General features: G+C 39.7%; 1 protein-coding gene across 2 annotated transcripts in view; it reads right to left on the bottom strand.

Moving 5' to 3' along the window:
• The window catches only part of LOC117525953 (gastrula zinc finger protein XlCGF57.1-like), an 81,316-nt gene extending 67,284 nt beyond the window's left edge, over nucleotides 1-14,032 (bottom strand). Inside the window, exons 1-3 of one of the 2 annotated variants that reach the window (XR_004565172.1) lie at nucleotides 13,737-13,877; nucleotides 2,358-2,374; nucleotides 2,106-2,117 (exon numbers count right to left, since the gene is read on the bottom strand). Coding sequence is in view for 1 of the 2 variants with exons in the window: in XM_034187929.1 (XP_034043820.1) it covers nucleotides 13,737-13,923 (187 nt within the window). In the remaining variant the exon portion in view is untranslated. Of the gene's footprint in view, nucleotides 1-2,105; nucleotides 2,118-2,357; nucleotides 2,375-13,736 lie in introns of those variants that run through there. The other variant, XM_034187929.1, reaches the window with a different exon arrangement.
• Nucleotides 14,033-26,552: the final 12,520 nt, after the last annotated feature.

The following is a 26,552-nucleotide window of genomic DNA, read 5'->3' as shown; positions in this document are numbered from 1 at the left end:
GTATTTGTATGCGGAGTCTGCAGCCAGGTCTTCAATGTAGCTCCCTTCATCCAATTGTATGTTTTCGGTTTTTGTCTTTTTTTCCTGTTGTCATTGTGCATTTTGAGCATTTATCCAGTCCAAATTCCATGCCAATGTCTTTTGAGAACTTATGGGCAGTTTCCACGAGTTGAGTGAGTCCGTTTTTTGTGTTGGCATAGATTTTCAAATCGTCCATGAACAACAGATGGTTCACAAGTTTTTGGTTTTCCTTTCCTTTGTCTTTACTTAAGTCATATCCGATGTCTTGCTCCTTATGTTAAAAGCATTACCACACTCAGAACAACTAAATGGTTTCTCTCCTGTGTGGATTCTCATGTGGTCCTTCAAATTAGCATTTCGACTAAATACTTTCCCACACTCAGAACAACTAAATGTTTTTTCTCCTGTATGAATTCTCACATGCATCTTCATATCACCATTTCGGATAAATGTTTTACCACATTCAGAACAACTAAATGGTTTTTCTCCTGTGTGAATTCTCATATGGACCTTCATATCGTCATTTCAGGTAAACTTTTTTCCACACACAGAACAACTAAATGGTTTCGTCATATGGATCTTCAGATAAAGATGTCGAGTGTATCATTGACCACACTCACAACAGCTAAAAGGCTTCTCTCATTTGCCTTGAATTTCCTTCTACAAGAGTGCAGTGGGCCCCAGACCCGGGGTCTAAAGCTGAAGCCTTAATATTACTGGCTTTGTATCCGAGGGCTCTCTTCAAGATGGTGACCTTTCCTCTCCTCAAATACTGCCTTTGATCTCCTGCCCCACTTCTCAAGTTTGAGTAGGGGAAGCAGTGAGAGATCTTTTTCTTCTCCCCAATGGACCAATTTACAATGATGCAGTTTTACTGGATTCTTTTAGCCCATTGATGGTGTTGTTGCTGGGGTCCAGGATCAGAACTATCTAGTGGATGACACCACTGATCTGATGGATGACCCAGTTGAGTGCTGCTACAGAGATGTCTCCCCACAGCACTGGGAGAAGCTGCACCATTTTCTTCATACGCCCTGGTGCCTAGGCGCTTTGTGGAGGTTTTAGCTGGGGTTTGTTTCTTTTGAAACATCCTCATACCAAGATCTCTCCTGGCAAACCCCTTCACAGTGGGACCGAGGACACTCGAGGCTTGCGTCCAGTAGGAACTCCAACCACCTTCTCTCCTGTGTGACTCGTCATGTGTGTCTTAAGGTAGCCCTTCACCCGAAATGTTTTACCACACTCAGAAAAACTAAATGGCTTTTTACCCGTGTGAATTATCATGTGGGTGTTCAGATCACAGTTTCGAGCAAAGGTTTTACCACACTCAGAACAACCAAATGGTTTCTTTCCTGGGTGACTGTTCATGTGCTTTTTCAGATTGCCCTTTAGGTTAAATGTTTTACCACACTCCCTACAACTAAATGGTTTTCCTCCTGTGTGAATTCGCATATAGGTCTTCCTGTCATCATTTCTGTTAAATGTTTTACCACACTCAGAACAATTAAATAGTTTCTTTCTTTTGGTTTTTCATTTATCTTTCCTGTGTGGGTCATCATGTGGATCTTCAGATCATGATTTTGAGTAAATCTTTGACCACACTTACAACACCAAAATGGTTTCTTTCCAGTATGCCTGATTACATGCACTTTCAGTCGGTCCTTCAAGCAAAATGTTTTACCACAATCCAAACATTGGAATGGTTTCTCTCTTGTGTGAATCATCATATGTTTCTTCAGGTTGTCATTTTGGGTAAATGTTTTGCCACACTGAGTGCACCTAAATGGTTTCTCCCCTGTATAAACTGTCATGTTTTTCATCAGACTGCCATGGTGTGCAATCCCTTGATACTTATGGCTGAATAATTTCACACCACCATTACATCTATGATCACAAGTAGGGATTGTCTTTTTTTTTAGGGAGTATAAATTTGACTCAGGTTCCCTAGCTTCATCCAAATCAATTGCTCTTGCTTTGTTCTCAGATTCAGAAGTGTGTAAAATTACATGATCATGTGTGTGTGAATAACTGTTGTCTTCTGACTTGCAAGCCAATTCTGATCCTCCCTGATCCTTTATATTAGACTCTGCTTTTATCTGTTCAGTTAAGATGCTGGCAACCTCTGTGTGTCCCCCAGTTTGTGGTTGATGACTATGTGTGGACTGAGGTTTAACATTATTAGCACACTTTGTGGCATCAACCTCCAGCATTTGAAGGTGCTCGTGATCTTCACTTATCCAGAGTTGTTGTTCATCATTTTTAATGTGAGAGAGGTCTTGACCCAATTGGCTCAAACTGCAGGTCCACTCCTGCTGCTCAGGGGAAACTTCCTTCACCAAAAGCTGCTGTACATCTGTATGTAACAGACAATAATTCATTATTATTTTTAGTTGTTGTCACTGTCATTATAGTAGTAGATATCTAAAGAGCCCTCAGTTGAGTGCTTGGCTCTGCAAGGGCACAATTTTCAGCACTCCATGAAAACAACCATTAAGTTCTGCTTCTTCCCTTATTCAACTCTGCAATCTTGATGAATGAAGTCCTAATTTAGATGCATCATTCACCTGCTGTGGCCAAATAGTAACCTCTGACCTTGACTAGATAGCCTGCCCTGCAGCAACAATAGTTCATAGATGTCTGAATATCACAACCCAATTGGGATTTTAGCACTAATACATTACACATGAAACAGTTTCATTCATTCATTTTCTGCTGCTTATGCGGGTCTGGGAGGTATTAGACTAAGCACCTCATCCCATACTTCCCTAACTTTAGCCAAGTCCTAAAACTTTTCCAGGGGGTTTCTGGGTGTTTTCAAGCCAGTAAGGAAATGCAATCCTTCCAGCATGTCCTGGGATGAAACTGTCCTTCTGTATTATTACACACTGGTATATGAAATAAGGGGGCGTTCCTGCGCAAACTATTTCTTTCAAATCTCATTCCAATTTGGGTAAGAATACATTTCTTCTGGGATGGTTGTTTTCATGGGGATTGAAGGGGAAACAAACAAACAACAAGAATACAAACCACTTTTTACTTTCAACGGGTAAATCTGTGTACAAGCCTAAAAATCTGTTAACACTGGCTGCTGCCTTTTTTGACTCATCTAAACTGACACCCGGTCAATGTCTGACAAAGAATATCTCTATAAATAACTGTCAGTGTAGTACATTAAAGAAAACAGGTGCAGATAACAGCATGGAATTTGGTCATTGTTTGAATGAAGGAATCAAATATAAAACAAGTGACAAAGTTTCAGAAACAAGCCTCCTCCCAAAGAAAGCCTAACCTAATGACAATGCATAAATCACAGACACATGCACGCACGCTCACACATGTACATATGCCAATGATTGTTTTGGAACCACAAAAGTTTTCTATTATTTTCTGTAATTTCTGCATTTATTTTGTTTATCATGGTTTCTTTAAAGTAAAACATTTTAAGAAAAAAAAAAAGAAGAAAACCTAACCTCCAAAATTTTTGACTTCACAAGAAAATAAATTAAAAAAAAAGAATGCCATTTATTTAGCTATACACAGGGTTTTAAACAGCAGCATCTCATTCATACATAATCTTATCTACATTCCTGGGAATGTCACAGTCTGCAGCATCTCTAAGTGATCTTAGTTTTAGCTTCCCATTTTTATTGTGAGTAGACTTACATAAGAAATCCCACCAGATGTTTTTTTTAGATGTTTTTCTGTCACATGATACATATAATCATATCATACAGACCTACACTGCTGTATGCTTAAGACAATCAACAAATGATGCTTAATTAAAAGAAAATGTGTCATTTCTGCTCAAAACAATGCCAGTCTGTGATGAGTTGTGTGGAAAAGTGGAGTAATTAGAATGATTCAGTTATATTGTAGGTTTGAATCCAACTGGAAAAAATAATTCTTCTTTTAAAGTGTAAATCTAATTTGTGTGTTTTGCAGATGTAAAATAGTTTGCCATTATACAATCATACTTAGTTGTAAATTTTCTCTCAAGGCACAAAATGTCTATTTCAAAACAACATTTTCAAGATGGACTTTAACCTGTTACTTAACTTTCATTTGAATACCATTGTGTGCCAGCAGTGGAAACACATAGATCTTGATCTTGGCTCATGGCACTGTTTTTAAAGTTGTTGTACTTCCTGTTATACCCATCCTCACTGACTACTTAAGGCACATTGACACTTGCACAAACTTGATACCCGCACTGGCATGCAATCTGGTATGCCAATGAGCAAACATGTTGTAAACGCTTGTAAACTGTGTGTGAACTGTCCGTGGCTGCATGCGTGCGCAAATAAAATTTAGAAATGTTCAAAATTTCTGGCACGCATTAATTTCGTGGCACTTGCATAAACTAGTCGAAAACATTGCACAACCTATTTGAAAACACTGCGTGTCACTTCATGTTAAAGCATGGCAATGTGCGCAGGGCATCTGTACAATTATGATGTTACAGTAGTGTTCAGAATAACAGTAGTGCTATGTGACTAAAAAGATTAATCCAGGTTTCGAGTATGGGTGATTCTTAGACTACGGGCACTTATTATGTCCTTTGATCATATTGTATGAAAAACAGAAAAAAGGGGAAATTTCACACTGTTATAGTTATCTTTACAATGAAAGTGTGTTAAGAAATTTGTTCTAGTAGTCTATGATGACTTTTTCACCTTTTTTCAGCATCATTACATGCAAATATTGCTGTTTTGTGCTTGTCCCACACCCACACTTTTGATCTTCAATGATAAAAATGAATAGTAAAGAAACGTTTTTTCTAATGTTTTAAAATATCTCTGAATAAAATATCACTAAAATAATCAAAACATAATTGGGGTATTCAATGTCATACAACTGTTGTGATTTTTTTTAAACAAAATGTAGTTGTCCCACACTATTGCCGTAATTTCCACCACAACACTGTAATTTCCCTAAACAGTTTGTATGAAAGATTGTTTGGGTAGTTTCTATGGAGATAAACAGTGACATCAGGGCACATGTCTATAGCGCCAAATCACAACAAACAGTTGCCTCAAGGTGCTTTATATTGTAAGGCAATGGTGTGGTGGAAATTACATTTACAAGGCCAAGTGCCTGTAGTTAAAGAATCACCCGTATATTTCTTATTGTTACATGGGAAACAAGGTACCAGTAGATTTAGTAGATTCTCACAAATCCAACAAGACCAAGCATCCATGATATGCACACTCTTAAGGCTATGAAATTGGGCTATTAATAAAAAAAAAAAAAGTAGAAAAGGGGGTGTTCACAATAATAGTAGTGTGGCATTCAGTCAGTGAGTTGGTCAATTTTGTGGAACAAACAGGTGTGAATCAGGTGTCCCCTATTTAAGGATGAAGCCAGCACCTGTTGAACATGCTTTTCTCTTTGAAAGCCTGAGGAAAATGGGATGTTCAAGACATTGTTCAGAAGAACAGCTTAGTTTGATTAAAAAGTTGATTGGAGAAGGGAAAACTTATACGCACTTATGTTCATCTGCAATGGCCTCCAATGCTTTAAAATGGAAAAAAAAAAAAAATTAAAGAGACGCATGGAAGAAAATGGAAAACAACAATCAAAATGGATAGAAGAATAACCAGAATGGCAAAGGCTCACCCATTGATCAGCTCCAGGATGATCAAAGACAGTCTGGAGTTACCTGTAAGTGCTGTGACAGAAGACGCCTGTGTGAAGCTAATTTATTTGCAAGAATCCCCCGCAAAGTCCCTCTGTTAAATAAAAGACGTGCAGAAGAGGTTACAATTTGCCAAAGAACACATCAACTAGCCTAAAGAGAAATGGAGGAATATTTTGTGGACTGATGAGAGAAAAATTGTTCTTTTTGGGTCCAAGGGCCACAGACAGTTTGTGAGACGACCCCCAAACTCTGAATTCAAGCCACAGTTCACAGTGAAGCATGGTGGTGCAAGCATCATGATATGGGCATGTTTCTCCTACTGGGTGATTCTTAGACTACGGGCACTTATGTCCTTTGATCATATTGTATGAAAAACAGAAAAAAGTGGAAATTTCACACTGTTATAGTTATCTTTACAATGAAAGTGTGTTAAGAAATTTGTTCTAGTAGTCTATGATGACTTTTTCACCTTTTTTCAGCATTATTATATGCAAATATTGCTGTTTTGTGCTTGTCCCACACCCACACTTTTGATCTTCAATGATAAAAATGAATAGTAAAGAAACGTTTTTCTAATGTTTTAAAATATCTCTGAATAAAATATCACTAAAATAATCAAAACATTATTGGGGTATTCAATGTCATACAACTGTTGTGATTTTTTTTTAAACAAAATGTAGTTGTCCCACACTATTGCCGTAATTTCCACCACAACACTGTAATGTCCCTAAACAGTTTGTGGGTGATTCTTAGACTACGGGCACTTATGTCCTTTGATCATATTGTATGAAAAACAGAAAAAAGGGGAAATTTCACACTGTTATAGTTATCTTTACAATGAAAGTGTGTTAAGAAATTTGTTCTAGTAGTCTATGATGACTTTTTCACCTTTTTTCAGCATCATTATATGCAAATATTGCTGTTTTGTGCTTGTCCCACACCCACACTTTTGATCTTCAATGATAAAAATGAATAGTAAAGAAACGTTTTTTCTAATGTTTTAAAATATCTGAATATCACTAAAATAATCAAAACATAATTGGGGTATTCAATGTCATACAACTGTTGTGATTTTTTTTTAAACAAAATGTAGTTGTCCCACACTATTGCCGTAATTTCCACAACATTGTAATGTCCCTAAACAGTTTGTATGAAAGATTGTTTGGGTAGTTTCTATGGAGATAAACAGTGACATCAGGGCACATGTATATAGCGCCAAATCACAACAAACAGTTGCCCCAAAGCGCTTTATATTGTAAGGCAATGGTGTGGTGGAAATTACATTTACAAGGCCAATAGTGCCCGTAGTTAAAGAATCACCCTTGTATGAAAGATTGTTTGGGTAGTTTCTATGGAGATAAACAGTGACATCAGGGCACACGTGTATAGCGCCAAATCACAACAAACAGTTGCCCCAAGGCGCTTTATATTGTAAGGCAATGGTGTGGTGGAAATTACATTTACAAGGCCAATAGTGCCCGTAGTTAAAGAATCACCCTACTATGGTGTTGGGCCTATATATCGCATACCAGGTATCATGGATCAGTTTGGATATGTCAAAATACTTGAAGAGGTCATGTTGCCTTATGCTGAAGAGGACATGCCCTTGAAATGGGTGTTTCAACAAGACAATGACCCCAAGCACACTTGTAAACAAGCAAAATCTTGGTTCCAAACCAACAAAATTAATGCCTCGCAGATGTGAAGAAATCATGAAAAACTGTGGTTATACAACTAAATACACTTACCTCACTGAACTGCTCACACCACACAGTTCCACTAGGACCCGGTCAGGCCAACAGCACTGTCTAGCCGTGCCCAGGACACAGCTCAAGACCATGGGTGACAGGGCCATCTCAGTGGCTGCTCCCCGTCTATGGAACGCCCTCCCAGACCACCCCAGGGCTCCACAAACCGTGGATGCTTTTAAAAAAGGACTCAAAACCTACCTTTTTACTCTGGCCTTTAGCTAAATAACTGCTGCTGTTTTATCGTTCTTATTTTGATTTTATTGTTACTGTTTTATTGCTTTTACATTGATTTATAGTCTTCTGTGTTCTTCTGTTTTATACTGTAGCACTTTGGGATTTGGTGTCAAATGTAAAGTGCATTACAAATAAAATTTATTATTATAACTAAATACTAGTTTAGTTATTCACAGGATTGCTAAAAAAGCAGTTTGAAAATAATAGTTTTGAGCATGTAGCGTCAACAGCAGATGCTACTATTATTGTGAACACCCCCTTTTCTACTTTTTTTTTTTTACAAATAGCCCAATTTCATAGCCTTAAGAGTGTGCATATCATGAATGCTTGGTCTTGTTGGATTTGTGAGAATCTACTGGTACCTTGTTTCCCATCTAACAATAAGAAATATACTCAAAACCTGAATTAATCTTTTTAGTCACATAGCACTACTATTATTCTGAACACTACTGTATAGTGAGGAAAATAAATATTTGAACACCCTGCAATTTTGCAAGTTCTCCCACTTAGAAATCATGGAGGGGTTTGAAATTTTCTTCTTAGGTGCATGTCCACTGTGAGAGACATAATCTTAAAAAAAAATCCGGAAATCACAATGTATGATTTTTTAAATAATTTATTTGTATGTTACTGCTGAAAATAAGTATTTGAACACCTACCAACCAGCAAGAATTCTGGCTCTCGCAGACCTGTTAATTTTTCTTTAAGAAGCCCTCTTTTCTGCACTCTTTACCTGTATTAAATGCACCTGTTTGAACTTGTTACCTGTGTAAAAGACACCTGTTCACACACTCGGTCAATCACACTCCAACCTGTCCACCATAGCCAAGACCAAAGAGCTGTCTAAGGACACCATGGACAAAACTGTAGACCTGCACAAGGCTGGGATGGACTACAGGACAACAGGCAAACAGCTTGGTAGAAGACAACAACTGTTATGATTATTTATTAGAAAGTGGAAGAAACACAAGATGACTGTCAATCTCCCTTGGTCTGGGATTCCATGGAAGATCTCACTTTGTGGCGTAAGGGTGATTCTGAGAAAGCTCAGAACTACACAGGAGGACCTGGTCAGTGATGTGAAGAGAGTTGGGACCACAGTCACAAAAATTACATTAGTAACACATGATGCTGTCATGGTTTAAAATCCTGCAGGGCAGCAAGGTCCCCCTGCTCAAGCCAGCACATGTCCAGGCCCGTTTGAAGTTCACCAGTGACCATCTGGATGATCCAGAGGAGGCATGGGAGAAGGTCATGTGGTCAGATGAGACCAGAACAGATCTTAATCAAGAGATTAAGATTAAGAGATTAATCTTTTTAGTCACATAGCACTACTATTATTCTGAACACTACTGTACATCTATAACAGACATAACTTTACAGATACATTATTTAATTCATAAGAAGGAATGAAAATGCAACTGTTTTACCAATAATTAATTACAATATATATTATAATTACCTTTGAGACGATATTCCAAATGCATTCTCCAACACACGATGCGCACAAGACAACCTGTAGCTGTAGATAGTTTCTCTGTGATTCTGTCTACGAAATTATTATTTTATATAGCGTGGCATCAAGTGGGACAAAGTGTGGCGTCCAGCGGGACAAAGTGGGATGCATTGGCAGGACGAATTGCGCGGCAATTCTGGGATCAAATTCGTACAAGTGTCAAGGTGCCTTTATTTACTTTATCGCTAATATTGCTTTCTTGTTAAGTAAATGGTGAAACAGTTTTTACTTTAAGATAGGTATTGACCCAAAGCCTTAACAGAATTTAGTACTCAATTGTCAGAGGCCCTCTCCACGGTGGAGAGGGCTCTGTGGATAGTATTTTTCTGATCAAGTCAGGTAACAGGAACTTGTGACGTGTTACTACATTCACCACACCACAGAACTGCCTTATGTCCTGGAAAGCAACCACCTAGGCCTGTCACAACAACAAATTTTGCTGGATGATATATTGCCGCAGACAATATCATGATAAATGATATCAATATTATAGTCAACATTGTTTTAAGACAGCTTTATGCGATTGATATATCACAAAAATGCAAGTACAACCTTTCAAAGAACAATAAACTTTTAATTATCAAGAATATTAAACATTGTAATTGAAATGTAAATAATAATAATAAAATATCTTAAATCAGTGGTTTGTATTTCCAAAGGGTGGTATAGGCTAATAGCCCCTCAGTGCCTGAACTAATGGGCCATTTTGTCTATATGAAGGGCCTTTCTCAGACATCAATGGGCATATGCAATTCATATATTGTAATTCACTTTATGTGGGAACCAATCAGTTGCTACTTCCACGTTTGCAGTTGGTTCAAAATGCTGCTGCACAACTTTTGACAAGAACTCGAAAGCGAGATTATATAACTCCTGTATTGGCCTCACTTCATTGGCTGCCTGTATATTTTAGGGGTCATTTTAAAATTCTTATGTTCGTTTTTAAATGTCTTCACAGTGTTGCCTGGCCTTACCTCTCTGAGCTTATTCATCCTTATGTACCGTGTCGGTCTCTCAGGTCAGCTAGCCAGCTGCTCCTAGGAGTACCGAGATCCAAAAGAAAGCTCAGAGGGGACAGGGCCTTTTCTATTGCTGCTCCTAAATTATGGAACAGCTTGCCCTTGTCTGTTAGAGAGACCCCTTCACTGCCCATTTTTAACATTCGTTTAAAAACCTATTTTTTTCCCTTGGTTTCGGCCCCAGCAAGACTTAGTTTTTAAATTGTACTTTATATTCATTTATTTAAATGTATGTTTTAATGGCTGTTTTAGTATATACAAACTATGTGTCAGCAGTGGCTGTGTTAAAGTGCTTTATAAATAAAGTTGGTATGGTATGTATGCTCATAAGTGTACATGGTACCAGAGCGCCCTAGGCCGAAAGATCGATGATCGATTTTGTGATCATTTCATCTGATCTGAGGCCGCATGTTCTGGACACTCGGGTGAAGAGAGGGACAGAGCTGTCAACTGATCACCACCTGGTGGTGAGTTGGATCAGAGGGTGTGGGAGGACTTTGGACAGACCTGGTAAGCACAAACAGATAGTGTGGGAACCCTCAAACACCGTGGTGGAGACTGGTGGTCAAGGAAGCTGACCCACTGAAGAAGGAGTCCTTCTCTGGGGTCCAGTTGCAATGTACCAACAGATCAGAAGGGTGGCAGTCTCTACTGTGGGGAGACAAGCAGCGGGTGTGGGAAGAGTTCGGAGCAACCATGGAGAAGGACTTTTGGTCCGCACCAAGGTACTTCTGGGGGACCATGGGGCACCTCAGAAGGGGAAACGAGGAACCATCCACGCTGTCTACAGTAAGGATGGGACTCTGTTGACCTCAACTGAGAATGTAATCCACCACTGGAAGGAACACTTTGAGGAACTCCTGCATCAGACCAGAGTGCCCTCTATAGCTGGGGCAGAGCTGGAAGCTGAATGGAGGATTTTCATCACATTCCCTGGTGGAAGTCACTGAGGTAGTCAAACAACTCCGCAGTGGCAAGGCCCCTGGGGTTGGTAAGATCCATCCAGAAATGCTGAAGGCTCTGGGTGTGGAGGGACTGTCTTGGATGAGATGTCTCTTCAACATTGCATTGAGGTCTGGGACAGTGCCTAAGGAGTGGCAAACTGGTCCCATATTTTAAAAAAGGGGACCAGAAAGTATGTGCCAATTACAGGAGCATCACACTACTCAGCCTCCCTGGTAAAGTCTACTCCAGGGTGCTGGAAAGGAGGGTGCAGCCCTGGTCGTGGAACAACCGACCAGCTCTTCACTCTCACAAGGATCCTAGAAGGGGCCTGGGAGTATGCCCATCCAGTCTACATGTGTTTTGTGGACTTGTGGAAGGTGTATGATCGGGTACCCCGGGAGATACTGTGGGAGGTGCTGCGGGAGTATGGAGTGAGGGGTCCATTCTTAGGGCCATCCAATGTCTGTACTCACAAAGCGAGAGACAGATCCACGGTATCAAACGCACTAAGATCTAACTTCACCAGAACTGTAGTGGTGTCCGAATCCATTTCAAGGAGAAGATCATTCACCACTTTAGTGAGAGCTGTCTCTGTGGAATGATATTTTCTAAAAGCAGACTGCCGTGGCTCAAAAAGATTATTCTCAGTAAGACAGTCCACAAGCTGCCGAGACACCACTTTTTCCAGAATTTTAGAGCAAAATGATAGATTTGATATCGGCCGATAGTTTTTCCAATACACTAGGGTCAAGATTAGATTTCTTAAGTAATGGTTTAATCACTGCAGATTTGAAACATTTAGGGATACATCCAGAAGTTAATGAGAGATTAATAATTTCCAGCACAGTCGGCCTAAGAGTGGACCACAGGTCCTTAAACAGTTTTGTTGGTATAGGATCAAATAAACAGGTTGTGCTTTTTGTTGACATTACGAGTCACTGCATGTTTAAAATTCACAGGAACCACACCAGAGGACACACACGCACGAGCATGTGTATGTGTCTCACAACAAGGAGGTCATGCAACAGATCTCCACCTTTCTGTGTGGAGTTTGCATGTTCTCACCATGTTTGCATGGGTTCCCTCCGAGTGCTCCGGCTTCTTCCCACATCTAAAGACATGCAGGTTAGGTGGACTGGAAACTTTAAATTGTCCGTAGGTGTGTGTGTGTGTGTGTGCAGGTGTGAATGTTAATAGGTGCAGAATGTACTACTCCGGTGTCACGGTTGGTCCTATTGCGCTACAAGGTGCATTTGAAGAGGAGCAATAATTCATTAATAATGGGCAGAACTCAAATAGTTAATTTCAACCACAGCTCTGCACAATGCCTTGTACAAAATTTCAATATGGTCCATGACCAATTCTGGAATATTGCACATTCGTATTCTGTTTAACAATTACAGACATGCAGAGTACAGTCACTTGCCCAGTTCCGGATCATTGCCAGTTCCGGATCACTGCTGTAGTTTTTGTGCCGCCGTTTCTCGTAATCAGAACGAATAAGCTAATACTTGGTACCAATGGAAAGATTGATGTTTTGTCTACAAACGAACACAAGCTCGACCGGATCCAGCCGTCCTTGTGATCAGCAGAGGAATCAAAACGTCCCGGTGTCTGCGGTGTGCGTGCTTTTTCTGACTCGCTCATTCCTGCAAGTTTTAAAGTAACAATCTCTAAAACGTAGCAAAGGTGAGTTAGCCGTTCGGTGTTTTTGGTTCTAGAGTGGGAAAATACTTACTTACTTGGGTAGAAAATGTCAGTGTGTTATGACTTGCTGTTTAATTGCTGCGCACATTTATCTGCGATGCGAAAATTTGCCAGTTGCGGATCACTGAAGCAGCAGCCTCGTGTCTGTAGTTGTGATCCATGTGGACTTTGGGGGTCATCGCGACATCACGAATGGACATGAATGTGGGGGCTTTTACTTTTTAATTCGGGAGAAATCTCACCTCCACACTTCATTTTTTGCTCGTAAAAACGTATAACGCGCTTTTCGAAATGAAGTAAATTCTCATTTAATAAGTATTATTTCTATCATTTTGTGTTCAAAACACATTCTCGGGCACAGTGTGTATCATTCTGCATTAGAAGGGCTCCAGCCAGATGCCAGGAATGAACCTAAAGTGACGCAGAGTGTCGTGATCCGGAAATGGCAAAGTGATCCGTTTCTGGCAAATGTTTGCGCCACACATAAAGTGGCTTCACACTTTAAATAGAAGCGCTGCTCCACCCAGACTTTTTCAGCTAAATAACATCCAAATGTCCAATACAACAATACACAATTAAAGGACATTCAGTTGCATTATGGCTCCGTATAGCGGGACTTTAAAAAAAGGTGATCCGGAACTGGGCAACCGTCTGTGTTGTATATTTTGCTGTAATAAGGTTTTTTTTTTTTTAAATTGTAGCACAAACTGTATTTGATTGAATGATAAAATGCAGAGTAAACGTGATGAAGCTGCACAGGCTGTTTTTACTTTCAAGACATGAAATTTATATTCCTAAAGTTTTAACTGGTTGCGTTCGGTCTCCGACGTTATTATTCTAGTCACAAAAACGATACAGTCGACTTAATGTAGTTAAAGATGTGACTTAAAAAAAAAAACCTTAACCTGTTTTGTCGTCAGAGTTAAAAGCAGCATCCAGTAGTTTTCTTTGTCGTTCGTTCTCCTCTTTTAAACCACAAAGTTCCTCCTCGTATTCTGCTGTTGTTCTGGCAAACAGCTCAAATATCTCTTCTTCATCATCTGCAGGTAGTCGCTGCTTCAGTAACGCGCTCAGAATTTGGACTTTAGACATTTTCACACAAAGACACAAACTGTTTCTACACACAAAAGGCCCAGTTAGCAGGCTAAGCTAACTCCGCTAGCTCGGGACGCCAACAGCAAAGGAATCAGAGATTAAATATTAATTTTAAAATATGTTAAGAAAAAGGTTAACAGCTAAACCTCCACTTTTTATCCGGCTTCATGTTTGTCAGAAGATACCGATTTTGTGTTCCGACAAAGCCTCCCTCTGTTAAAGCGTCTCCGCTCACAGGAAATCCTTTACAAATAAGAAACCACGTTCTTCAAAATAAAATTCTAAGGACGGAACTGACACTTTATCATATAAATTTTCTATTTTAGCGTCAGTCGTGCTGTACCGTTTTTTTTAAAGCCCACATCTCCTCACAATACATGGAGGCAGAGTGCAAATTACACAATGACAGCCGGAGGCTCCTCACACATTAGTTAATGTTCCACACAAAGTCCAGCACCTGCTGTTGGCCTGTGACTGTATGACCAATTAAAAGAGGGGTGCAAAGATGGGCAGAGGATCTCCAGATTGTCAACAAATGCATCAGAATATTACAGACGTGTTTAAAAGTAACGTGGATTTCTCTGGGCTCAGACATCAGGGTTGGACCACCACACAGTGGAAACATGTATTGGCATATTCCACTTTTTTTTTTTTTTTTTTGAAGAAACTGACAGCGTACTCTTGAGCAAATACGAAAACGACCATCCAGACTGTTAGCAACAAGTCCAAAAGCCAAGGTCTGTCATGGTCCGGGATTGTGTCAGTGCCCTCAGCAAAGGTAATTTAGTACACTTCTGTGATTGCAGCATTAATGTATTAAAGTAATACACATACTTCAACGTGACATATTGTTGAGAGATGTTCATGCATTTTTCAACAACATGATTCAAAGCCACATTCTGCACACATTAAAAAGGCCAAATATAAATTAATAAATGAAATAAAATTAGGTGCTGATCATTAGTTAGCCAAATCCAAAAATATGTTAACATCTGTAAAGTTGGTTAATTATGGACTGACAATTAACATGTGAATGATACAGCACAGCCACTGATCAAGTATCTTTAATTGACACTGCATAGGGACCGAGTTCTCCCTTGGCCCAAGATAGCCCAGGGAGAGTTATCCTGTATCCATCATTAGTTACATGAATGTATGTGCGCAAATATGTGCACAAACTGTAAATCACCACTGTAGTGTAGACAAATCACAAATGGTCATTTGCACAAACCAGCCCTACAGAGAAAGAGAAAGCACTGGGGCTATGGTCATTTCAATAAATTTTACTAAACCTTGGTGTATCACACATTTATCTGTCTGCACCTTAAAACTGAAAAAAAGACATTAAACTGCAACATGATCAGCAGACGTTATGAATAAGCAGGTATCTATAAAGATGAATACAAAAACAACAGCTGTTTCTACACACAGCACAAATAAAGTTCATTTACAGCTGAATTTCTCACACCCAGATAAAGCATTTTATGACTTTAAGGAGTGAACAAACTTTAGTTTATACCTATATTTATTTCATTGTATCACTACAATAAATATAGTAATGAATGAATAAGACATGAAGAAATAGTCTTCAGATTCATGCATAGGAAAAAGCACAATTTTAGTGTGTATACATTTACAAATGAGGCCTCAACAGTCAAAAAAAAGAAAAAAAAAAAGAAAAAAGCAAGCCCCATGGACAGAAAACTGAAGCACTCAACCAGTCACATATAGTCTTGAGAACCATCCCTGGTTCTCAAGACCAGGTACCTAGTGGCTCTACTCTATTCTACTTTTCTATTCTGCTCTTCCTTTTTTAGATATACCCAAGGTTGGGTAGGATTACTTTAAAATGTAATCCAAAAGTAATCAGATTACAAGTAATCCAAATGTATACATACATACATGTAATCCACATGTATTCTTTCAAAGTAATCCTACCCAACCTTGGAGATACCTTAGTATACACTAGTATAATTTTACCTTAGAACTGGAATATATTATAGAAGACATACCTTACTGAATTTTCATATAATTTTATGTCAAACTATGCCATGTCTCACATTGTTTGCCTGTCTGTACATGAACAATGAACCAGTTTGTTGTAATGTGAAAATAAATGGACTTACAAAATCTAGCTTAATTTCTTCCATGACTTGTGGCAAACTGCCATTACACTACCTTATAGAGCACTTAAATTCAAGAAAAACACCACAGCAGTATAAAACCTCAATGGAAACAGTCAAATCTCAGGTAAACCAAACTACAAAACAGTGTATGTGGGTTTAATGCATCATTGAGCATCAACCTAAATCTATATCCTCATTCATTTTCTGCCACTTATCTGGGTCTGGGTCATGGTGGAAGCAGACTAAGCAGCTCATCTGACACTGCCCTATCCTTGTTCTGGCCATCTAGCTCCTCCTGGCAGATCCTTAGATGTTCCTATGTCAGCTGTTGATGAAATCCCTCAAGCCTGTCCTGGGTCTTTTCCGGGGCCTCCACCCAATTGGATGTACCTGGAAGACCTCCCCAGGGAGATGACCGAGGCCATCCTCACAAGATGCCTGAACCATCTTAGCTGGCTCCTTTCAACGAGAATGAGCAGTGGCTCTACTCGGACTCCTTCCCAGACATCTGAACTTCTCACCTTATGCCAGAGCGTAATCCAGGATACCCTCAGGAGGAACGTCATTTCTATCTCTAGCATCCACAATCTTATCCTTTCGGATACTACTCATGGTGAAATAGAATAAATAGACTGGTATACCAACAGCCTCGCCTTCCAGCTCAGCTTTTTTCATTGTGGCAACCCAGTACAGTGGCCACAGTACCTAGCACTAATCAGTCTATCAATCTCACGCTGTCTTACTCCATCTCAAAATCAGTCTTAAAAAAAAGTACATCGTCTTAATCAACTCCCATTCATTTGAATACTTGTCAGAAAAAGCCTGCCACTAGCTTTGTTTAATCTAGGTAAACATGGTAGACACAATTTCATAAAATAAAAAGCATTACTCAAATCACATTTCAGACCAGATTCATTAAGCAATAGACCCCATAAAATGCCAATAAATTGTTTTGCAATACTCAAAGTATTCTGTTGCATCAATTTGGTAACCAGCAGAAGCAAACTATACAGTGTAGTTATTTCATGTCCACAAGACCAACACAAGTGTGAAGATTTTATTAAATAAAATGTTGTGTTAGCACACTATGCACGTCATTCTATTTCCCTTAAGCATCTTTTAGAAATACTTTCTCTTGTGTAACTCCTTGAATGTGTCCGTCACAAACAGAACAAAAATAAGTGTTGTCATTTGTGTCTTCAGGCAGTACCTTATATCAAACCACACCTAAATGGTTTCTCTCCTTTATGAATAATCATATGGGCCGTCAGGACAGTTTTTGCTAAATGTTTCACCACACTAAGAACAGCTAAATGGTTTATTTTCAGTATGACTGATCATGTGCTTCATCAGATTGCTCTTTAGGTTAAATGTTTTACCACAATCAGAACAGATAAATGGTTTCTCACCTGTGTGAATTATCATATGGTTCTTCAAATCACTGTTTCTGCCAAACCTTTTACCACACTCGGAACAACTAAATGGTTTTTCTCCTCTGTGAATTAACATATGAGTCTTCAAAGAAATGTTCTGTCTGAATGTTTTGCTACACTCAGAACAACTAAATGGTTTCTCTCCTGTGTGCATTATCATATGGGTCTTCAAATCATTGCTTCTGCTAAATGTTTTGCCACAATCAGAACAACTAAATGGTTTTTCTCCTGTGTGAATTAACATATGAGTTCTTAAAGAAATGTTTTGGCTGAATGCTTTGCCACACTCGGAACAACCAAATGGCTTCTCTCCTGTGTGAGTCATCATATGGGTTTTCAAATCCCGGTTTCTGCTGTATGTTTTACCACACTGAGAACAACTAAATGGTTTTCCTCCTGTGTGCATATACATATGGTTCTTCAAAGAAACATTTCTGCTAAATGTTTTACCACACTGAGAACAGCTAAATGGCTTCTCTCCTGTGTGTGTAATCATGTGCATTTTCAGATGCCCCTTTATGCGAAATGCTTTATCACACTCTGAACAACTAAATGGCTTCTCCCCTGTGTGAATTATCATATGAGTCTTCAAAGTGCCATTTCTGCCAAACGTTTTACCACACTCACAACACCTAAAGGGTTTCTCTCCTGTGTGGCAAACAATGTGCTGTTTCAGTTGGTGCCGCAGGCCAAATGTTTTACCACACTCACAACAGCTAAATGGTTTCTCTGATGTATCAATCACCATGTGTTCTTGCAGGTTACAATTTTGATTAAATGTTTCATCAACCTGAGAGCAGTTAAATGGTGTGCCTCTTGTATGACTATTTATTTTTCTCCTCAGAATGTCCTTGGGCCCAGTCCCTTCACCATACTCATGGCTAAATAATTTTACACTATCATATCTCCCATCACAAATAGGGCCTGCCTTGTTTTTCAAGGAGTATAAACATGCCTCAGTTTCAGTGGTCTGGTCCCAATGAATATTTCCAGGTTCACTGTCAGATTCAAAAGAGTGTGAAATCATATCAATGTGTGTGTGTGAATAAGCACTTTGTTCTAACTTGTTAGCCAACTCCAATTCTACCCAATCCTCTGCATTAGAGTCTGCTTTCATCTGTTCGGTTATGCTGCTGTCAAGAATCTCAGCCTCTCCATTTTCCTCAGCCTGTGATTGTTCGCACTGTGAAGACAGATGTTTTATATCATTTGTGCACTTGGTGGTATCCATCGCCAGGACTTCAAGTTGCACATGCTCCTCATTCAGCCACAGTTCCTCCTCTTCATTTTTAATATGATAAAGTTGTTGGTGTGATTGGCCCATACTGCAGGTCCACTCTTGCTGCACGGGAGAAACATCTTTCAACAGCTTCTGTATAACTATATAAATATACAGAACAGACAATGTATTATCATCATCATCACCACAAGCCATTGTTCAGTATTCCCTCAAAACAAAAGTTCTGCACAGTCTCTTTACCATCTCTACATTTTGTTGAAGTGCATATATACAGGCATTTTTCACCTGCTACTGCTGCTAGCTGCTCAACCATGGACTTGACTAATCAGCCTGCTTTGCACCAAAAATAATTCACAGACTTCCAAGGGGTACCTCACAAAAGCATAATTAAGGAACCCAGAAAGAAAAAAATAGTAAAGCCCCTGTCACACATAGCAAGAATGTGGAGGAACCAGCCCAACACGACAAATACTGCCATCATCCGATGCAGTCAGGAGGAAAATAGGCGTGGTCAGCTCTGTCAGAATGCATCCAGAGTACCTCATCCACACCTGCATGATGACATTCAAAGTGTATGTAGATGACACGGACTGCTGTCAGACGGCCATAAAAGGCGCTGCAGACTGTCCGACGTCCAAACGTCTGGATGGCAAACACGAGACAGGACTGGGAGTGAGCACTGTGTTCCGCACGTGTGTGCGAGTGCACAGTGCATGTTGAGTGCACATGCGTGGGGCTGCAATTATCACTCAGCCATGTGTCTGTGTGTCTATGCATATATGAGCCACTAAGATTATATTCGTGGGCACCGGCCGATTTTGACCAACTGTGTGGACTTCTGTAGATGGCTGTCAAAACAATTTGGAACTGAAACCTGATACTTTTCAGATATGCACTGATTCGTCATTCCAATGCCATTCTGCATGATTCTGGCTATGTGTGACGGGGGTATAAGCTTTGACCAATTGCAGCCAGTGTACTCTGATCAGCGTTTCACAATGGCCAAGCCAGGCTGAGAATGACGACATTAAGTCAGGTATACATAATCAAGACAGAAGTACACTGATGCATTCTTCAACAGACCAAGACTAACCCACTAAGTAAGCAACAGCTCCTAATGGAAGCTGACAGAAAGCAAAGCATACAGTATATAATAGGCTTGTCATGATACTAGAATTTCTAACTCGATAGAGTGCATCCACAAAGTATACACAGCGCTTCACTTTTTCCACATTATATTACAGCTTTATTCCCAAATGGATTAAATTCATTTTTCCCCTCAAAATTCTACACACAAATCCCCATAATGACAATGTGAAAAAAGTTCTATTTTTCTTTTGCAAATTTATTAAAAATAAAAAAACTAAGCAATTACATATACAGTCTTTGCCATGAAGCTCAAAATTGAACTCAGGTGCATCTTGTTTCCACTGATCACCCTTGAGATGTTTCTACGGCTTAATTGGAATCCACCTGGGGTAAATTCAGTTGATCGGACATATAAGGTTCCACAGTTGACAGTCAGAGCACAAACAAAGCATGAAGTCAAAGGAATTGTCTGTAGACCTCCGAGACAGGATTGTCGCGAGGCACAAATCTCGGAAATGGTACAGAAACATTTCTCCTTCTTTGAAAGCCCCGGTGAGCACAGTGGCCTTAATCATCTGTCAATGGAAAAAGTTCCGATCCACCAAGACTCTTCCTGGAGCTGGCCACCTGTCTCAACTGAGTGATCGGGGGAGAAGGGCATTAGTCAGGGAGGTGAACAAGAGCCTGATGGTCACTCTGTCAGAGCTCCAGCATTCCTCTGTAGAGAGAGGAGAACCTTCCAGAAGAACAGCCATCTCTGCAGCAATCCACCAATCAGGCCTGTATGGTAGAGTGACCAGATGGAAGCCCCTCCTTAGTAAAAGGCACATGGCAGCCCACCTGGAGTTTGACAAAAGGCACCTGAAGAACTCTCAGGCCATGAGAAATGAAATTCTCTGGACTGATGAGACAAAGATTGAACTCTTTGGCATGAATGTTTGAAGGAAACCAGGCACCATCCCTACAGTGAAGCATGGTGGTAGCAGCATCACGCTGTGGGGATGTTTTTCAGCAGCAGGAACTGGGAGACTAGTCAGGATTGACGGAAAGATGAATGCAGCAATGTACAGAGACATCCTGGATTAAAATCTGCTCCAGAGCGCTCTTGACCTCAGACTTGGGTGATGGTTCATCTTTGAGCTGGACAATGACCCTAAGCACACAGCCAAAATACCAAAGGAGTGGCTTCAGGACAACTCTGTGAATGTCCTTGAGTGGCCCAGCCAGAGCCCAGACCTAAATACGATCGAACATCTCCGGAGAGATCTGAAAATGTCTGTGCACCGATGCTCCCCATCCAACCTGATGGATCTTGAGAGGTGCTGCAAAGAGGAATGGACCAAACTGCTCAAAGATAGGTGCACCAAGCTTGTGGCATCATATTCAAGAAGACTTGAGGCTGTAATTGTTGCCAAAGGAGCATCAACAAAGTACTGAGCAAAGGGTGTGAATACTTCTGTACATGTGATTTCATGTGGTTACAGCTTTTTGGCTTTGTCGACAATCTGTATCATGATAAACAGCATCGTCCTTGCATCTGTGGTTGTCGATGAAGACAAGCGGTAAGTTCTGGGTCTGGCTCGGTAAACTTCGTCCATCTTTGGACAAAGAGCACTCGCAACCTAGCGGACGTGCTGTTTCGTGTTGCTCTGTAAACTTCCCAATGTTAATTTTGGTCAGTGTGCAGCAACAGCTTCTTTGTAAGTTTAACAATTTCATATGTTCTAACCCTCACTTCAATTTTAACAAATGAAAGAAATCTGAATTTGAACAATGTCTGTGCAAAATTTGTTACCTTTACCATAAAACAATTGTTTTGTAAATTTGCCCAATTATTAAGAGCAATCTGCACGATTGCATTGGCACAACTGCGGCTTTTATCTTGTCAAACGATGGAAGGTGTTTTTCTTTTAATTGTAAAAAACATTTCTTCCAAGTTTTGAATTTGTGTAACTATCAAAACAAATAGAACCCCCCATACAACAAAACATAACTGAGCTGACAAAATACTTTTTCTTTCAAAGTGTGATGTTGCTTCCTTTATGCCAGTTTTCACAAGCATGAAAATCTTATTAATACTGAACATCAAGTGAGGCCAAAGGTTGATGACAGACTGCAAGATGTGTAAAGAATCAATAAAGCAATCCTCCTAGGCCATCTGCCTCATCTGCCATGAGGACCCCTACAACCGAAGGGTGCCGCCATTTTGAATGGTCACATGATGTGATCTAAACCATAAACGCGTCTTGGATTTCAAAGTAAGTAGTGTGTCGTGCCAAAATTGGGCACTTAGTGCGCCACTCAGATTCCTGTCGGGTGTTCTCTCATCAACATCAAAATTGATTGAGAATCTACAATATTCTTTATATCACTCATTCACCTTCAACCACTTACTCCAATTAAGGGTCACAGGGATTCTCTGAAATCATAGGCAGAATATTCGCACAAGTGTGAAAATAAGATACAGAATTAAGACAATAATGCCTCACATTCACCCCGATGTCAGGGTGCTGCCAGACAAGGCGCTCACTACACACCGGGAGCAAGCAGGGGATTAAGGACCATAGTGATTTTCCGGTCAGGCTGGGATTTGAACCAAGGATCTTCTGGTCTCAATCCCAACGCTTAACCACTAGAACATCGCCGCAACATAACTGTAATAATAAATAAATTGTTCACATAATTTTTCAGAAGCCCCGGAGACCCAGTTGCCGAGAGGACACATCAATCACTCAAATTTGAGGTATTTGAAGTTTCAAGTTAATGTAAAGGCACAAAAAAAAAAATTCAAGGCATCATCTGAATAGTTGTATCAACTTAAATCCTCATTCCTTTCAACAATTTTTATCAAAACAAAAAAGAAAAGCCCTCATATCCATTAATGAATGACTTACTCAGGCCAGATAAAAGTTTAAAAAGCGTAATATCCCGTTTACATTTTGTAAGTTAGGCCTAAGCTGCTCTTTTTCTACATATTCTGTTGTCATGGGTGAAAACAATTCATATCCTGGTCACGTCAGTCTTCAACATATAGCATTTTGTTTTAATACTTTTTCAGGTAGAGAACAGGATATTTTTCCTAAGCCTATGGTGCACCACAGTAAAGAGCTCCAGGATACTCAACTAATTTTAAGCATTTATTAATGAAGCGGCATAAACAATTTTTACTTTTAGCAGAATATATATATATATATATATATATATATATATATATATATATATATATATATAATTCCAAGGAACCATCAGACCCCCTTAAACCCACCACATCCCCTTTTGTAAATATTTTAAATAAAAAATAGAAATGACCCATATTCCGGTTTTAATACAGAAATTACGACCACAACCTCATTTTTTTTTAGCAATATTTCATTAAAAATTTCAAAAGCACTATATCCTCATTCATTAACTTAGCCTGAGTAAGTATATTTAAATAGTTCACAGGAACAATAACACTGTCTTAAACCTCCCACAACCTGTGATTTTTTTTCACAACTTTTCCTTTATGCCGCATTCACACCGCATGCCACGCAACACCACAAATTTGCATCCCTCTCCTGGCGATGGATGCGCCACCATTGCCTGGTGTGTCGCTCTGCTTGAGCTGCGTTCACACCGGACGCCACGCAACGCCACAAATAGACCAACCAACCCCTCAATTATTAACAATTTTCCATAAAAAATCTGAAGACCCACATTCCCTTCAAATACACAAATTAAGGGCAAAAAAAAAAAAAAAAAAAAATCAAGATTACTATCCCCTATTTCTCAGGATATGCCACACCCCCTTAAACCCACAGACCACGTATTTCATAGCAATTTTCAGAAAATTTAAATTAAAAAGCCCCCAAACACTTTTACACCCACCAAAACCCATGTTTGGGATTTAATTTTTTTTCCCCTATACATAAAGGGCAAGACTCCACAGCGGACTGTTGCTTTCCATAGCTGGCAATCAATCAATTTCAATTTATTTTAATTTATATAGCGCCAAATCACAACAGAGTTGCCTCAAAGCGCTTCACACAGGTAAGGTCTAACCTTACCAACCCCCAGAGCAACAGTGGTAAAGAAAAACTCCCTCTGAGGAAGAAACCTCAAGCAGACCAAACTCAACGGGGTGTCCCTCTGCTTGGACCATGCTACAAACATAAATTACAGAATAATTCACAGAACAATTCACGGACAAATATACAAGAAATGTTATTGGCACACAGGACAGGAGGGTCGCCAACACAAATACAACTCCCATCTCTGGATGGAGCTGCACCTTAAACAGAGAGAAAAAACAGAATCAGGCATCAGAAAGACAAAAAATACTGTATAATTTGCCAGCATTAAACAACAAGAAAAACAGAAGAAATACTAAGGTGATCGCCAGCCACTAGCCCTAAACTTCACTAACAGACCCAGAATTTAGGTAAAGTGGCCTCAATTTAGGAATTGAGGCCGCGGCCCCTATTTTTACCTTTTAGTGGGGATTCATGTGGTCCAGACAGTGGGATGGACAAACCTCTAATCTGGACACAAGGATCGACACTATTTTAAGTTTTGTTTTATTTACAAACCCATATGTATGTATCATTGAAGCCTACAATAATTTATCATTAACAAATTCTGCCAGTCTGTTTAAAATACCTTCATACATTTTGCACTATCATATATAATGGACAATATATTTACATCAACCTACACTGTTCGGTCCAAGGCTTTGCCTTAATTATATTTGTAACAAAAGCATTTTTAAATTGAATTGTGCATGTTTTAATTTTTGACTGGGCTGAAATAGTGAGCCTACGACTCTAATGACAAAACTAGAAAAATAAAAATGAACAAACCTGCTTTGTCATCAGACATATAAACAGCATCGAGTAGTTTTCTTTGTCGTTCGTTGACCTCTTTTAATTGACACAGTTCGTCCTCGTATCCTGCTGCGGTTGTTTCCAACAGCTCAAATATCTCTTCTTCATCATCTGCAGGTAATCTCTGCTTCAGTAACGCTCTCAGAACTTGGACTTTAGACATTTTCACACAAAAGCACAAACTGTTTCTACGCACAAAACGCAGTTAGCAGGCTAGGCTAACTCCGCTAGCTTTGGAAGCTAACGGCGAAGGAGTCCGACTTCAAATACTCGAGAAAAAAATGTCAACAACTTCACTTCGAGTTTTGATCGCGGTCCAGGATTGTTTAAAGACACGGAAGTCTTATTGTATTTTCAGATGGATATTATCTACAAGCCAAAATGTACGTATAAATCGTCTCTGCGGCTAACAAAGCGGCTTCACTCTCAGGAAATCCTGTAAAATTGAGAACGTCACTTCCGCTACTGTTTTTCAAAATAAAACATCAAGACGGTGAAAGTGACATTCTGTTCGTGCGTCTCTCTCTTTCGCCCTAACTCTTGCGCACCAGAGAGTTGCTGCAGTCTAAAAAACAGAATCCACTTAGGCACAATATACAAAGAGTTTTATGTTGCGATGTTAATGCTGTTGTCCGTGTGCAGCGGTTAAAGTACAGCCTGATCAGAGTCTCAATGCATTTCTTAATGTAACTGACATCTCACAGAGCGGCAAACTCTCCGAGGTTTTACGAGATTTTGCAGAATTTGAAACCTCCAGTAGGGTGAATAGCACACTCTCACGAGCGCCACTATCTTAGCTTATGACAAGCTAAAAGTGGACGCTTTCGATATCAATTCAATATCTCTGGCTTCACTCTCAGGGTGAGCAGAGTGTGAAATCATATCAATATGTGCATGAGAATAACTGTCTTGTTTTAACTTCATAGTTAATTCAGATCCTCCCCAATACTCTTCATTAGATTCTGTTTTTATCTGTTCAGTTGAACTGCTGGCAAGAAGCTCAACCTCTCCATTTTCCTCAGTTTGTGGGGGATGGCAATTTCAGGATTGCCATTTTTCATCATTTACACATGTGGTGGTATCGGCCTCTAACACTTGAATGTGTTCTCGTTCCTCCTCTTGATTTTTAATGTGATGGCGTTCTTGGTCCCATTGGTCCAGACAGCAGGTCCACTCCTGGTGCTGAGGGGAAGCTTCTTTCACCAAAAGCAGCTGTACTTCTAAAATACAACAATAAATAGTCATCATCATCATCCTCATTCTAACTCAGCAAGGCACAACTTTCTGCACTACCTCCAAACCAAAAGAAATCTGCACCACCCATGAACCAACTTTGTTATCTTGATCAATTGAGTGCTGATACACACACACACACACACACACACACACACACACACACACACACACACACACACACACACACACACACACACACACACACACACACACACACACACACACACACTATTAACCTGTTGTTGCCAGATGACACCCCCTGGTCTTGATGAGCCACACTGCCCTACAACAACAGTAGTTCACTGACATCTGATCAGCCCATCCCAACAGACTTCATCAAACAGAACATTTGAGACCTATTGAAAGTTTAGCATTAGCAATTCAATTCAATTTATTACATGTATATAGCACCAAATCACAACAAAGCTGCCTCAAGGTGCTTCACACAAGTAAGATCTAACCTTACCAACCACTAGAGCAAGCACGCAGGTGACAGTGATAAGGAAAAACTCCTTCAGATGATACTGAGGATACCATGAGTGTTTTCTGTTTGATTACAACAAAATGTTTCAATGAAGTAAATTATTGTTTGTGTGGTTAACACTGAAAACTGACTGTGCACGCTGCATAGATAAAAAGT

The sequence above is a fragment of the Thalassophryne amazonica genome, chromosome 15 (genome assembly GCF_902500255.1).
Source record: "Thalassophryne amazonica chromosome 15, fThaAma1.1, whole genome shotgun sequence".
NCBI classification, from domain to species: Eukaryota; Metazoa; Chordata; class Actinopteri; order Batrachoidiformes; family Batrachoididae; genus Thalassophryne; species Thalassophryne amazonica.
Note: the sequence above shows the minus strand (reverse complement) of the source record. Positions and strands in the feature narration are given on the sequence as shown.